This window comes from Perissodus microlepis, chromosome 14, assembly GCF_051167445.1.
Source record: "Perissodus microlepis isolate ML-2025 ecotype Zambia chromosome 14, ASM5116744v1, whole genome shotgun sequence".
NCBI classification, from domain to species: Eukaryota; Metazoa; Chordata; class Actinopteri; order Cichliformes; family Cichlidae; genus Perissodus; species Perissodus microlepis.
The window spans coordinates 8,149,469-8,165,417 of NC_140474.1; the positions used below are offsets into that span (position 1 = coordinate 8,149,469).

General features: G+C 39.3%; 1 protein-coding gene across 5 annotated transcripts in view; it reads right to left on the bottom strand.

The window, feature by feature from the left end:
- The window catches only part of fndc3a (fibronectin type III domain containing 3A), a 48,036-nt gene that overhangs the window by 12,248 nt on the left and 19,839 nt on the right, over window positions 1-15,949 (bottom strand). For 4 of the 5 annotated variants that reach the window (XM_084950238.1, XM_084950237.1, XM_084950240.1 and 1 more), the window contains 12 exons: window positions 15,195-15,270; window positions 6,441-6,517; window positions 6,086-6,332; window positions 4,564-4,854; window positions 4,024-4,082; window positions 2,704-2,870; window positions 2,533-2,592; window positions 2,266-2,404; window positions 1,791-1,844; window positions 1,579-1,703; window positions 1,234-1,408; window positions 271-357 (listed from right to left, as the gene is read on the bottom strand). In XM_084950238.1, the coding sequence (XP_084806364.1) occupies window positions 271-357; window positions 1,234-1,408; window positions 1,579-1,703; window positions 1,791-1,844; window positions 2,266-2,404; window positions 2,533-2,592; window positions 2,704-2,870; window positions 4,024-4,082; window positions 4,564-4,854; window positions 6,086-6,332; window positions 6,441-6,517; window positions 15,195-15,270 (1,557 nt within the window). The remainder of the gene's footprint in view (window positions 1-270; window positions 358-1,233; window positions 1,409-1,578; window positions 1,704-1,790; window positions 1,845-2,265; window positions 2,405-2,532; window positions 2,593-2,703; window positions 2,871-4,023; window positions 4,083-4,563; window positions 4,855-6,085; window positions 6,333-6,440; window positions 6,518-15,194; window positions 15,271-15,949) is intronic. The other variant, XM_084950239.1, reaches the window with a different exon arrangement.

Consider the following 15,949-nt stretch of genomic DNA (forward strand, 5'->3'; position numbering starts at 1 on the left):
AAATAATTCCCAAGCCAACATATCAAATATTGAACCTTTAAAAGTAAATAAATAAACAAATAAATATATGCTCATTCAGAATTTGTTACCCTCAACATTTTTCCAAAACGTTGGACAGGAATGCTTCACTGCATCCCTGAGCATAAATTTCAGAAGTTCTACATTTATGATCTGCAGTCTTTTAATATTTTCATTTAAAAGATATGATTTCATTTATTTCAAATTAAAGTACAACCAAAACGACCAAAGTCAGTCTTTGGGCTCCCTTACCCTAAACTTGCACTTGGTGCTCCTGTGGAGATTCCTAACGGTGAAGGAGAGTTCTTCACCGTTGTAGCTTGTCTGGAAGCCATATCCCTGAGACAAAGACAAATGACAAAGGGAGGAGGAAAACAACCAGGTGAGCAATGGCTTTCAAGACAACCACTGTAGCACAGAAAGCAAAGTGGTCTGCAGGAGCAATAGCTGCAGGGATTACGGAAGCTTTCGTCTGGTTCACGCCACCTACTACGTTTTGAGGGGCAAAAGCAACAAAGCTACAAATATGTCAACTTTTTAACCTAGAAAAAAAAAAAAGAAAAAAAATCAATTGCTTCTGTGTTACCTGTCTTACCAAGCCCTCTTGCTCCAATTTTTCTTTAAACCTTTAACCGGTAGCTGTGACTCTTGTGATTAAGGATGGACTTACCATTATTTTTAAAAGGCACGAGAAACCACCTTCAATGGAGACTATCTACTCTCGAGTACTTAACACTGTTTAAATGTTCTTGTATCCTTTCCTACATCCATGGATTGAGTCAACCCTTTCTTGCAAGTCTATGGGCATGTTTTTTTGACCTCACTGCTTAGTTTTCAACTCTGACATCATCAACTGTGAGACCTAATATAGACTGTTACATCTGTTTAATATTAATTTATTTCAATTAGGCACAGAACGAATCTTAGGAACACCAACGGAAGTAGGACACAATGGACAAAGAATTAAGGTAAGTCTAAGCACAACAAAATGTGGAAAATGTACATATTTTATACTCTTTCACAAACTCAAGATGGCAACACAACTGGAAACACAGCAGTCTAAGAGAAGCCTGTATGCATTAACGGGAGGCACTTCACGTGGATGGGGAAAAACATAATATTTTACAGAAAACAGTGTCTGCATATACTGCTGTTTCATACATGAGCTACAATCTCACATGATCAGATGATTTTAGGTTTACGCAGGAGACATACCGAGCCTTCCTCCTCCATTTCCAAAATATAAAAGATGTCATCCTCCTTTGGAGAGCTAGCAGGCCTCTGCCACTTCAGACACAGCCAGGTCACCCCCGCCATCTCCAGCTCTGGAGGGAAGGGTGGCAATGGCACACTGCATGAGGTGAACAGGTCCACCACTTCACTGAACTCGCTGGGGAGGGCAGAGAGAGATGGTGGATGGGAAAGAATGGGAGAGAGAGACAGAAGAAACACAGTGAGAGACACACATAGATGAAGACAGTGGATGGAAGAAACAGCAATATAATAACGGACAACAGGGAGGGTGCCATTCAGGAGATAATAGGACGTTAATGCACCTACCTTGTACCCATGTCATTTTTGGCTGCAAGGCGGAAAGAGTATCGTGAAGCTGGAGAAAGCTTGGTCATTTTGTGCTGCTTCTGAGGTCCATAGTAGCACTGTTCATAAACACCAGTGCCCTTCCCCTTTAATGAACAAAGTGTTTCACTTAAGAAACTGGAATACTAATTGAACACAAATATCAATTCTTTAGAGATAAAAAAAAAAATTACCTCATCCCACTGGAGTATGTAGTTTTGAATTTTGGAACCATTGTCACATGGAGCCTGTAGATAAAAAAAGCAAAAAAAAAACAACAAAAAAAAACAGGTTTTTAATATTTCAGCTAACTAGTAGTCTGTGCAACCACTAGCATTAATCCTCACCATAGAACAGTTTGAATGAAAACACAGAAGTGGTACAACACTGATGGGGGCATGGTAACAATTGTGAAGGGAAGGTAATTAGAATTATCAGGTAATCATAGAAAGTGCGGGGATCTTAACTTTTAGTCATTATTCCGCCTCAAGGGGCAAATATGTGTGCATCGTTTATTACTATCACCTACTATCATTCCTGAACACAAAAGAAATCATAGTTTCAATATTTAGTAATCTTTTTTTTTTTTTTTTTTATCTCATACATTCTTGCTGCTTCTTAATGTCCAGCTTTAAAACTGTGGCTCCATCAGGCAGTCTTTTCTTTTACCTTCCACTGAAGTAAAAGAGAATTCTTGGTCCCACTGATCTTCTTGGGAGGATTGGGAGGATCTGGCTCACAGCTTAAAGTGGTGAAGCTCACAGCCTCTGATGGGTTTCCCTGTAAACCGCTACACATCGCCTGGACCCTGGGGGGGGGGGGGGGGAGACAACGACACAAACAAACAACAACAACAACAAAAAACACGTTTATACATTATTCCTAGGAGTACTAAATCTCGATTTGAAATAAGAGGTGGTGGAGTGTTGCACCAACCTGACATGATAGTCTGTTGCTGGCCGAAGGAGTTCTAAAGTTGCACTTAGTTCTTCCCCACTGCATTAAAGGAAAATGAAAAAACACCTTTAGAGTTTGATAAGGACATAGTCTATGCTTAATTTGTCATGACAACTGATGTTAAAACTTGTGGATATTTCTTATACTCACCAGTGCATGCTCTGGTACTTCCCATCTTTACCACTAATTGAGATGGAGACATCATAGCAGAGAGGCTCTGAGAAGCTGGGGTCATCCTCCTTGCTGTCATTCTCACTTTCTGGCTTGGTGGGTGCACTCCAGCTCACTGTTGCTCCTCTGGCCTCGATGTCTGACACCTATCACAAGAAAGTACATTGGATGAGTATCAAGTTATTCCTTCTTCAGAGTATCTGCAGACTCTTAAAATACTGTCAAATTAATAATTTCCTACAACCCTTAAAACTCAGAACCAAAACTGGTTATGGCTGGTAAACAGCCATGCTTAGAAGTCTTAAAAACATAAGCATTTCTTATTCTTGAATTTTCCAAAACAAACATATTGCTTGGTAGTGGAAAAGAGTGTGGGATCAAAATATGCAAACTGACAGTGCATTGGGAAAAAGGTTTTCAGCTTCTGGCAGGGATGTGCTGTGCAACCCTAAGATTTTTTTTCCATTCTGTTTGGAGAAGATTTAAAAATAGGTTGAGCTACTCTGCAGGGGGGATTCATATGTGGAAGAACTCAATCAGGTCAAGTCTGTACCTCCTCCCCTCTGCCCTGCAGGCCCACCTTAGTCCTTTTCCTTCCCGCAGTTTGACTCTCTGTTGAGTAACGGACCAGTATGGCAGCAAAGAGCTGAACTTCCCCAGTATTCTGTTAACTTTATCTATTATATTTCCAACCGAGTTGTTTTTGCTACTTTTACAAGGAGCTCAGACGGTACCAACGGTGACAAATCTTATCTTATAAGGTCAAGCAAATTCTATTTGCAGTTCTACTAATTCTGACCCAGCTGCTATTGAACAGCCATTCTCGTCTTCATTTATCTACAAAGCTGCTGAGCAGCTGAGAACCCAACACCATTTTAAAATAGCAATTTCAAAGGATAAACAAATGTATCTAGTATGAATATTTCAGTCAGATAATTTTGCAACTATAACATTTAATCATGTATTTTGGTGCAAAACAAATGGCTTTCTCATGTATATAATCTAACTATGTGAGAGCCAGGGGAAAAATGTGTTTAACCCAGAGCAAATCCAAACCTTTCAGTACTTTTATAAATGCTGCGGCACAATTGGGAATAAAAAATCCCCACATGGATGGTAGTCAGCAGGTCTGACTCCATTAGCAAGATGCTAAGTAAAAATTCATCGAGGTTGTTAATAGAATGTTTAATGATGCAACATAGTAGCATCATTACAGTTTCATTTTTTGTTAACGGAATCACATAAATTCATGCAAACTGCATTAATTAGATTAAAAAAAAGAAAGAAGTAAACACCAACCTCTGGTTTATTAATGGTGCTCAAGAGTGCTTGTAGGGCCTGCGCCTCCTTGTCAAGTACTGAGGAAAGAAGAGAAAAAAGTAAATCAATTTATTAAAATACTTTAATAATAGCTACTGTTTTTTATGTGCTGAACAAACAGGATGTGTCAGTACTACCAAAATCACTCTGTAAATGTCAAACTTCTTTTAAATTAATGATTACAGATCAACCTTCTGTTAGTTATTACCCTTAAGATTTAAAGACTTAAAGAAAACTATCAAGTGAGGAATTCAGATATTTCTAAGCTGTGAAAATAATTCTCTAACTGGATCTTGAAAAATATTGTAACGATTTTTTTAAATGCTTCATTATTAGTAGTGGATTGTTTCTACATTGTAGCAATCTCCATCAGGTCACAATGTGAAACTATTCTTCCTGCACATTAAAACGTGACTGATTAAATAGTATCACCTTCGCCCAGCTATTAGTTTTCCCAAATACCATGCTAAAACCCAAAACTAAAACCTATGATAAACCTCCACCCTTTAATACTCTTACCTGCTGACTCTCCAATTTTTCGCTTGCCTGTCTGCTTGTCAGGAGAGGACACTGTGTGCCTAAGTTGCCCCTGCTCTGCCTCCAGCCCTTTCCCTCCAATACCGTTATGAATGTCCACCGTTGGGGGACTGTTGCAGGACTTCTGTGGTGACGAGGGAGGGCTGTCCTTCACCTGTCCTCCTCCTTGACGCTCCTTCAGTTTCTTCTGCAGACGTTCATGTGTTTTGCTAGTTCTGTCATCTCTGTGAACCAACGACGGACGTCCATGTTGGGAGTGAGAATCTGTAGAGACTGTGGCACAAACACATTATTCTTATAAGATGGACATGCAAATGCACATGATGATAGTGAAGTAATTCTCTTAGATTAAGCAACTAAAAGAGTAAGACTTGACTCATGCCATTAGTGTGTAACTAGGGCTGCCACGATTAGTCGACTAGTCACGATTACGTCGACTATCAAAATCGTCGACGACTGATTTAATAGTCGACGCGTCGTTTGAAGCTTTGTAAGATCACAAAAGACGCAGGAATACGTAGTAGAATTTAAGAGTGTAATAACGGACTGAAACAGAAGATGGCAGCACTGCATGTACAAGGATGCCAGCTGCCGTTAAACCCCGAAGAAGAAGCTGTGTCCCAGAATTCATAGCGCAGCCCAGCTCAGTTTCCAACAATGGCAGCAGCTAGTTAGTTTTAATATTACTCTTATTATTCTTTCTAGGTCACAAAATAAACGTTTAACATATTTTTAGGCGCGAATGTAACTGTGTAAACCTCAAATATCTGCTCAGTTTATCAAGACACCAAATATTTTCAAAAGCGCTCCGACGTTTTCGGAGACGTCTGTTACCCACTAGCTCGATAGCTAGCCGGGTTCAAGGCTCACTAGAGCCCGTGAGAACACCGGACTCCCGCAAATCGTTTTCAAACCCACCACGGTCTTTCGCTTCTCAGGTTAAACATATACGAGTCACTTAGATAACTTAAAAATGTTATTGTTTGGCTTTTTTTTTAGTATTTTATTTGTTCCTGAGTAAATCGGTTTGGCTGAGATTAAAGTTATAGTTTTTACACAGCTGAATAAACGTCAGGCAGACAACTGATTATCAGAAGTGTGAGATGCTCGAGAATATACTCAGGTGTCCTGTTATATTTTAGATAGCAAGGAGTTTATTAAACTTCACCGAAAGAATCTGCAAATTTCATTTAAATTTAATAAACTATCATCTTGTCTTTATTTTTAGTGAGCACATACCTTAAACACTTAAAGCTGTAAGCTAATGATAGTTATATAAGAGCAGATGCATGCTGGTGCAATAAGCTGTACATCCAATGGATGCATGATCTGATTAGTCAACTAATCGCAAAAATAATCGGTGACTAGTCGACTATCAAAATAATCGTTTGTGGCAGCCCTATGTGTAACCAGCCTATCCAAATAAAGTGCTGAGAACAAATACAAAAAAACAACAACACAACAAGTATAACAGTATATCCAGGGACTCCTGACTCCAACTCACCCTGCTCCGGGTAAATATGAGCTGGATGGTACTGAGAGATGTACTGGGAGCTCATGTCGCCCACGCCCCCTGCCATGCCTGTATACAGGTGATGTGGAGGGGGCATCATGGCAGGGTGTGGGATGAAGGCAGGCAGGTGGGCATGGGGTGGTGGAGGAGGATGGTGGAGAGGGGAGTGCCCCCCTGGGTGGAACTCTGGTTGCTGAGGTAAAACCAGAACCCGCCGCACTCCGTTCTCTTCTATGATCTAAGGGGGAAAAAAACAATAGTATTGAAAGCAGATATCAAAGCTACTCTCAGAATGATAAGATGCCAATCAGAAACCCTGGGATGGAAATAGCGCATGAATGGCTACCTGTGAAATGTATCCAGGAGGCACATAGATTGGAGGCACTGAACCATTTGGAGACATCATGGGAACCTGAGCAGGACCTACGAAGAAGTTAGAAAGGCGCAAGATCAAACACCTTCCCTCAGGATAAACACCGTCATACACGGGGCTTAAGTTTAATACAAGCCCAACAGCTATGGCAAACCAGAACCACAATCCACAAATGTAGCACATTTCCAACATGCCACGCAGCAATGAATGAGTGATCCAAAACTAAGCCAGAGCCACCAATTTACATTTTTTAACTGAAGGGTCAGGGCTTTATTTACAGAAGACTGCACTCAATTAGTAAAGTCAACAATGTGGCCATTTACCTTAAAACTTCTATAGAAATAATAAACACACTTTACTTAAATCTAAGTCAGAAAAACTTCTCACATTCAGCTACTTATAATTCCCATGCACAGGCAGTTTTAACTAAAGCTGCACCTCTGTAAGAGGAATATCCCCGTATATGATTTGTTTTTCTAAACCAGATGCATTTTCAATAAGTATTTTCTTAATACCTATGAGAAAAAAGGCCCAAAACGCATTTTTAAAAATCCTGGCAAATGCAAGAAAACCACTTTCCAAAAGTGCTGAGGAACAAAGTTTCCTGCTCTGTTATGGGGGGCAGTTCAACGGCTTAGCTCAGCTCAGAGAAGAGACAGCTCAGCAAAAAGCCTTGGAGAAAGAAAGAGACCTCTCAGCCAAGTTTGCGCATTCACACATTTCTCTTCTTACAGACCAAAGACAAACCCCCCCAATGCCATATGTCATGGAGGAGAGCAAAAGAGATTGCTTGATTAAGCATTTTCACTCATTTTGTCAAAAGAGTAATAAGAGGCGAAAGCTATTCTAATTCTAACGTGTCTAGGACTATAGCCTGCCACACTCCCACTAACACTTAGCACTGCCCTCCTTCAGCACTAAGTCCAGCCTCCAGGTCTCAAGGAAGATTAACAGCAAGTACGAGCACAAATAGGAACAGCTGCCAGTTTGCCAGCTACCTGTTTTGGATATTTCCACCACTATTACTTCCAAATAACAGAAGCATTGCCATTAATACATTCGGCACCAAATTACAGTAACTGTGAGGTTGTTGCTTTAGACTGCAGTAGCATTTAGTTAAGTGTAAACAGATAAAATCTCAACACAGAATAACAGGTCCAGAGTTCACAGTTGTAATCAGCAGCTCAACACAGAGGCGGGTAATGTTTGAGAGGCAGTCGAGCAACTTTGTTTTGTGAGAAAAGTAATGCTGCACCATCGAAGCTGACACAGCAGTCCTTATCTGTGTAGGTCAATCCGTGTGTGAATGTTGCACAGCTTTGGTGATTTTGCTGTTGCTATCAGGAAAGGAAGTAAATGTGATCATTTCTATGCTTGTATATTATTCTACAGGCTGTGGGAGAAATGTGAGAGGGGAGAAAAATCATGAATACATGATAAGAGAAGGTAAATGTCCATATGGGTAGACAGAAATGTTAACTTTAATCTATAGCTGATCATGAGGTGTTTGCATCAGTTTACAAAGAAAAGTAGTACGACAGCTTAGAATTGCATCATACTCACATCCCCTTTCTGGTATTATTTGCTTTACAAGGGTTACAAAGAATTTTACCCCACTGACCCAGTGTACCGAGCCAAGACTAAATGCATCAACAGTAGCCTCCAGGAGACCCAACTACGTAAGCCCATGATTTTGCAGGGCACCTGCTCCCTGCTAATAAACTTTCTTGAATAAGACAAACAGAAGATAGGCCTTTTATACTGAAGTCAAAAGGGCAAACAGGCAGTGAGTCATTTCCCTGCCTAAGAACACAGGCTGTGCAAGGACAAAAATTCAGGTAACATGAGGAGACTTTGTCTGAATGAAGCCAATCACACTGGCTCAGCCATCATAGATTTTTAGATTAACAAATTTGAGAAGGAGTTCAAGGGCTGCATTGTGAACTCTACTCACTTTTAAGAAAAATCCGTTATGCCACTCAGTACTAAGCAGCGAATCTACCTAACAACTGCCTAAAGCAATTCTAGTTAGTGCCTCTGATACTGAGGAACAGGAAATCTGATTAATCTCATTAGCATGCTATACGTTGTTCACACAGAATGAAAAGCTTTGTGTCTACCAACTTGGAGTGCATGGGCTAGAAAGTACAAGGTAAGAGAGGTAGGATAGGAGACCACAATGTGAAAAGCAGGGTGGAAAATAGGGGGAGACACCCACTCTTTTTACATCAAACTGACGCACGCGTGCTGACAAAGATCAGATTATTTGAAGAAAAAAAAAAAAAAAAAAAAAAAAGACCACATCCCCATCCCCCTCCTCCCCCTGAGTCAACCGAAGCACTGGTTGTGCTGACGTGGCCATGGAGTGCCAGCCTTCCAGAGGAAGTTGCCACAGAAAAAAGAAAAACTCATTAAGAAAAAGAAAGTATCAGTATTCCTCTAGGAGTTAAAGACTTTTCAAAAGGCCGCATACATGTTCACATACACAAAAATGAGCTGAGGCCCTTTGAGCACCCACCTGTTTCCTCTTGTCTTAAAATGGAGCTCAATAACAAAAACAGTCAAGCGGAACTTCACATGCAAAAATACAAAACTTGGCAGACGTGGTGTTGAAATAATAGATTATAAAATTTGCTTGCTATAATACAAGCAAACTGTCAGGTTTAATCCGATGTACGATGAACCCTCAATTACATTTGAAGACTACATAGAGTCTGTCTGGGTTAAGAGACAAGTGTAAAAATCCAGGAAAGCATTCAGAGGGAACAACAGTCAGTATTTTCATATGGGCACTCTCAATGAGCTCTCACTGGCAACATGATGAACTGTGGTCCTATAAAGATGGAGTGGGCTTGATTAATTAGAGCTAATAAATTGTCTCTATCAGCAAATAAAGAGGAGAGTTAGGGTAGGCAAGGGAATGCAAGAACATTTACTGACAGTGGATAATAATTACACCCAAGCAAGGGAAAAGGAAGTACTGAACTGTCAATAATCCCAAAAAGTAATAATTAGAACTTAAAACCATAACCTGAATTTTTAGTGATGACACTGTGGCAAATGGTTCCTTTTTTTGCATGACATAGCATTTTTCTTTTAGGCGGGAAATATCTTTCATCAAATTAAGAAGGCAGTAATTTATAACAGGCGCAACATTTTATTATCAGATTACAAAGCCTGCATGTGTACACCCATCCTCAGACACGGTGTTGATCCAAAATATGCCTGCTAGCATCCAACCATCACCAATCTATCCAGATAGAGGAGGAGTAAAAAAGGAGAGGGAACTGTGCAAACCAGAACTTGAGGAAGCTGTAAACAATTGAACATTTTAAGAAAAAATAGACATTTTCTTGGGTATTTGTAAAGTTAATCTGAATATCCTAAAAATGTTAAGGCATCTGTGTGATTCTTGCAGCCCCCACCGGTATGAATGACGTTTACAGGAAGGGAGGGAGTCAGTAACCTTCATGCTTGTGCTTATTACAGAACATCAGAGGCTTATACTGCTGTAAGCCAGACTAAACCAGAACAAGAGAGGGGCCATGACTACAGGGGGCACTTTTTTGTAAATAATGAATTATCTGACTATGTTCAGGAAATAAAGATTCCACTTTAAAAACAGTTTCCTGACATAAAGTTATGATGTCTGAAATGATAATTTCACAAACACAAAAACAGCTTAAGAGACATGCAACCATCTTATTGCTATGGACATCCCCCCACTGCCTAAACGGGGGTGGAGGGTGGGGTTAAGTTGAACCCCCCCCCCAATCATATCCTCTTTACCCCTTTTCCCTTTTCCTTGGTATCAACGCAGCAGCGGGAGAATGACTCACAAGCTCAGTCATTCTTAGAGCTACTCACTGCAGAAGCTGTGAATGAACTGTCTGCATCCACATGTTTGTGTACATGTCCTTGGAGTTAGGTGGGGGAGGTGATGAGCATAAAAATAGTGCTAATGTGTTTGATGTTTGCAGCCCAATCCTGTAAACCATATGTGATGGCTGTGGTTTGGGAGAGGGTGTTGTGTATGAAAAGAAGTCCAACTACAACTGTTCACATGGGTTTTAATTTTAAATGATGCAATTCATCCAAATTTCTGTTTATTTCCAGTTAAAATAATAGGCTGACCACTGGTTGCTGGAAGCCTGTGCCACCAGCAACCGTTTCATGATGGCCTTAGCTACTCAGTCAAAGACTGAGTAACGTTGGACCAATGTTGCACCAATTACGATGGGTTCATTCATTACCATTGTTTCATTCTAAACATTTCCAGCGGCCTCTTCTTCTGCCACCATTTTTTCAGGTAGACAGGAGGAGAATGCTTTAATTTGAAGAGACAAACTGCCTAAGTGCAGGCACACCAGTTTAAATTTCAGCAACAGCATTAGACACTAGTGTAGATTACATCATAGACTCCATATAGATTTAACACTGAAGTATAAATTACACCTAAAGAGGTGGTGGGAAATTAAGCGGGGACAGAAAAAGTATAATCCATATTTGAAATTCTCATTTAATGGTTTTTTTTTCCTGTTGTTGGGGGGGAAATGTGATGGTTACATACATACAGTTTACTAGGGTAGCCTATCTGAAACGGTTTTTCTGAAGGTTAGTATGCACTAACAAGCTCAAAAAATTCAAGTTGATGATACTGCAAGTGAAGTGGATCAAATTAACTCAACCCCAAAAACTCAAATCAAAGGAATTATTTTCGTAGAACTTCTTGAACATAAATTGTCATCAAAATAGTCTCAAAACGGACTACACCATAGTAGACAGTGCAGACAGTTTAAGGCACAGGATATGATAGATGTAACTTTCTTCAATAGGGAAAAAGAAAGACTAAAGACACCTGCAGATCATCAGAAATGAAGTGAAGTGAAGTGTTTCATAGCTGTGAGACAGCCTCAGCAGAGATAAGGGACACGTAAGCAGAAGGACTGAATAATCAAACTGAGTAAGGTGTGTGTCTGCTCAGTAACATGAAGGTCTGTGCACACTATTTTTAGCTTCCTGTCACAATACCAAAATGACAGATTTTTTGTGAAAAATGGCAAATCACTATCAGGTTCAATAAGCCCTGTAGAACTAGACAGAGCTTTATGCCATAAACCACCGACTGAATCATCCAAAGTGATGGTGAATCACCGCAAGGCTATATCACATAAAGAAGTGGATCTAATCAACCTAGTGGTCCTGAAGCTGACTTGCCTCATCTGTCACCAAGCTTATCAGGTGGCTACAGATTCCAGTGATGCAGCTTTTTTCATCTACGTCTAGATTTGGCATCTAGAAGTAGGTAAAGAGAAAGCCAAATTAGGGAGTGCTGGCCTGAAACTGTGAGGGCATGTCCACTCTCCTTGTGGCAAGAAAGTTACCCAACACAAGCACAGTAAATGGCCACTCCAATTAGATTCTATCATCTCAGGTCCCGCCTCCAACTTAGCAAAAAGGCAAACGCCTTCTATAAACAACATTTAACAAGACTGTTCGTTCCTATTAACCTGGCTGCCATGCCCTAACACACAGAAATTGCGCACATTAAGCTGCTAAAAATATGTGAATATATGAATACACAAAATGATGTCATATAAAGCAAAAAGTGCGTAAGCCAGATCCTTTTGGCTTTGTGATACCATCATATACACCAGGGTTAAAGATGGAAGCATACACGTGCACATTAAACACTTAAGTGAACAGAGATATTGTTGTGTTGTATGGGTTGTTCTGAACAAACAAGGGAGGGGGAAAACAAAACAAAAAACAACCCAATCAACCAGCACATACATGCATGCATGCATGCATGCCTGCAAGCACAAACAGACACACACACACATACACTTCTTCCTCCCTCCTTGCACTGCAAGCGGTGAGTCATCCCTCTATTCACGTCACAGAGAGATGAGTGCACCCTGTGACAGGCCAGTTAGTAGCAGTCACACTGATCTATGTGGCACCTCTCAGCTCCTTGTTTCTCCTCTGATGGAAACTATGCATGCTTGCTCCCTATTAGGAAGGTTTACTAAGCTCATAATGGGGGACTGGTGTGAGAACTCAGAAGAGAGGAGTAGGGAGAAGAGCCCCTGCTGTGAGCACACTGTATTATGGCTTCCTGGCTGGGCAGCATCACTTTCTATAACTCCTTTGTCATTTAACTATAGATCCCTGGGGCATGTCATCTCATAGTTATTTCTATATGCCACATGGTATAGACAAAAGGCCCAGACACAATGAGACAGTAAGCAGCAGTCTATATGGAAATCATTAAATGTGTCCTACATTGCTGAATGCCTTTAATGGGGTCACAAAGGGTATCAGAAATTAATCACACTATGTTAACATCTTTTTCCTTATCATATCAAATTCACAATTGGAGAGAGAGAACACAAGAGTGGCTATGAGCTCGAGGAAATGTCAATACAGGGCAGGATGTCCCGTGTACCAAGCCATAAACAAAGCAAATCATTTTCAGATCAATGTTTTCTCCAGGCAACTACAATTTATAATTTATAATTATGGTACCACAACGCTCCCTCCTACAACTACGCTGGCACTTTTTCCCCCCTCCTTCACACTGTCAGCAACATGTTAGGGCTAGACTTCATTGTTGCTGTCACAAAGCCAGCGTAATCACCAACAATTGTGGAAAAGGAAATGCCATCAGGACAAATAAGCATGAGTAACACATCTTACTCAAACATCTTTTTCCCCAAGTCCTCTACTAAACACTGTAATTATGCCATATTTTTCTTTTACATTATGATATATAGATTACAGATGCACCATTCATCAGGACAATGGATTTTTAATGAGCTGAGGGAGAAGAATATAAAGAGAACAAAATTACATATTAACTGAGCGTAATCAAGCATATTTCATGCTAGATTCGTATAAATAATGCACATTTTGTTAACATCTTTTTTGTTAGTTTGTTGTGTTAAACAATAGGCTCACTCATTTTTAAGTCTTCTAAAAACAGTACATGTAATCGTATGAGTGCACAAAACCGGTTTTGCTTGCTTTAATCACTGCTCCTGTTTACAATGGTCACAGATCTCTTCCTTATGTGTAATTCAAGTGATGAGGGACAAAGTCTGAAGGCTTTGATTTAAAAAAAAAAAAGCTCTCTTCTAAAGTTCAGCAAACGTAATAGGAGCGTTCAGCAGTCTGAGTTTGACAAGCCAAATGAATACCTTCCAAACTAACTGTACTTTTCAGTAGGCATCTAATTCTTCATGTTACCCTCTTGCTGCCATATTGACAAGGAAAACAGTGTCCAGATGAAGAAAATAAAGAACTTCATACTTAAACCACGGTACCTTTGGAAGATACCCATTTGATTCAACAGTCTCAGACTGCTGAAGCCTCTTATTAACTCCAGAAATAAAGTTTAGGAAATCTTTTGAAAAGGAAGGGAAAAACTGGTGGTTTTGTCCCCCTTCACTTGGTATGGTAGAAAAAGATATTTAAAGACAGATGGAATGATTATAGTAAACAAAACACACTTTAATAATGCTTGTATGACCACATGTACATCACATACTACAGAACAGGAATCTGTCCTTTAAGCACGTTTAACGATATTTGGCTTAAAAACATCTTGTCATATGCCATTCTTTGAACTAGTCGCTGTTGTAACTGAAACTATACGTGCAATTATGGCACTGAGCAAGCTGAGAGCTATGACACATGACTACCATTCTGATATTTTTTTCAGTAAAAATACGTCACTGCATCCTCACCAACTTCCTCTCTTTCAAGGCGAAAAAAACCAAGCTGAATGACTCCACATAAAGGAAATAACTGACAAGAACAGAATCTGTGTTAATCAGATTACCATATCCTGAGAAGAAAGAAAAAAACAAAACAAAAAAAACGCACTCATCAAGCACTTTATAATTCAATACAACCCCTCCTATAGTAATTTTTCCACCCCATTTACATACGTAACGGTGGAAAATATTATGCATGCTTTAAGATATGAAGCAGTAAAAATGTACCACTACCAACCACCATGACTTAAATGACGAACATACAAGTAGAATGATCAGATTTACCAGCCCAACTTTGACTTTAGGCTCAACTTAATCTCCCTTTGTCCTACTCCCCTCTAGGTCTCTAGTTTTCTCAAGGCTAAGTTTATGCAAACATTTCAACTTTCATTTTCTCTTTGTAAACGTGATGCAAAGTGAAGATTAATATGATTATCTGACAGCCACGCCTTCTCTACCAAATGCCAGAAAAGGCTCTTCAGTTGAGCGACAGTCATGCAGGTGCCTTATTTTTCATTAGCTGTTGATGATTTCTGCTGCAAATGAATTAGTTTGGAGCTTTAACATTTTATATGTATTCATATGTACGAGGTGATGATGAAACTTAATTAAACCTTGATCTAATACTGTTGCCGTGTTATCTATGCAGAAAACACATAGTCAAACACAACGCCTAATTATCTCTTTTTAAAATGCTGGGGAAACTATTGTATTCCAAAAATAGCTTAACAGATGACATTGTATGAACTAATTTTTAAAGGCAAAAAACAGAGAACTGAGAAAATACGTTTTTTTTGTCTCTATGCATTAATGAATAAAGATGGGTCAAAAACATCCAGTGAGTTAAAAAAAAAGTTAAGACTGACTTAACTGAACGTTATGCTATATTAGACAACATTATTATTAGACAATAAAAATTTTGACTAAAAAGATCAACGCTTCTTCTTACCTGTGATACACTGAAACTGACCATCCTCTCGTCGAATAGTAAAGGCCTCACCTGGGTTTACTTGCACCAGGATTACCTGTGAGAAAGCAAACAAGATGACAAACAGAAAAATGTGAGTTTCAAACTCTCATTTCAGTGAAGGCATACTGAATGTCCTACAAAAGTGCCATGCTTAATGAATAACTTTAAAATAATTAAACCGTCTCATACCCTAAAGAAGGTATAATTCAGGAAAGTCAAAAAGGTAAAAACCACATAATAGTAAAAAAGAAAAAAAGAAAAGAAAAAAGCATTAAAAAAATACAAACATCAATATGATAATATAAAATATAATTGGCTGGAAAACAGTTTCTCGCCACAGCTAAATCTAATGTACAGGAAAGACAAATTTGTTGATTAAGAAAAGACACAGCTACGTAGCCGACAATGAGTCACACTGCTTATGTCATTTACAAAAGACCAGAGAAAAAAAAAAAAAAAAGCAAAAAACAACCAAGAAAGCACAAACTAAAAAGCACATTTTGGTCTGTAAAGACATTTCCAATCACCTTCCAGGTCTCTGACAATACAACTTTTCTTTTAAGAGCTGCATCCAAAGTGTTATTGTAAGTTTATAACAATCATTATTTTTCTCCTTTCAATTAAATAACAGGTTAGCTTAGGTTAGAAAATGAAGATATCAAGATCACAGACTGATTATTCCTTTAACTTGTCTTTTTAAAGTCTGAAACATGCGCAACTAGGCTTTTGTTGCC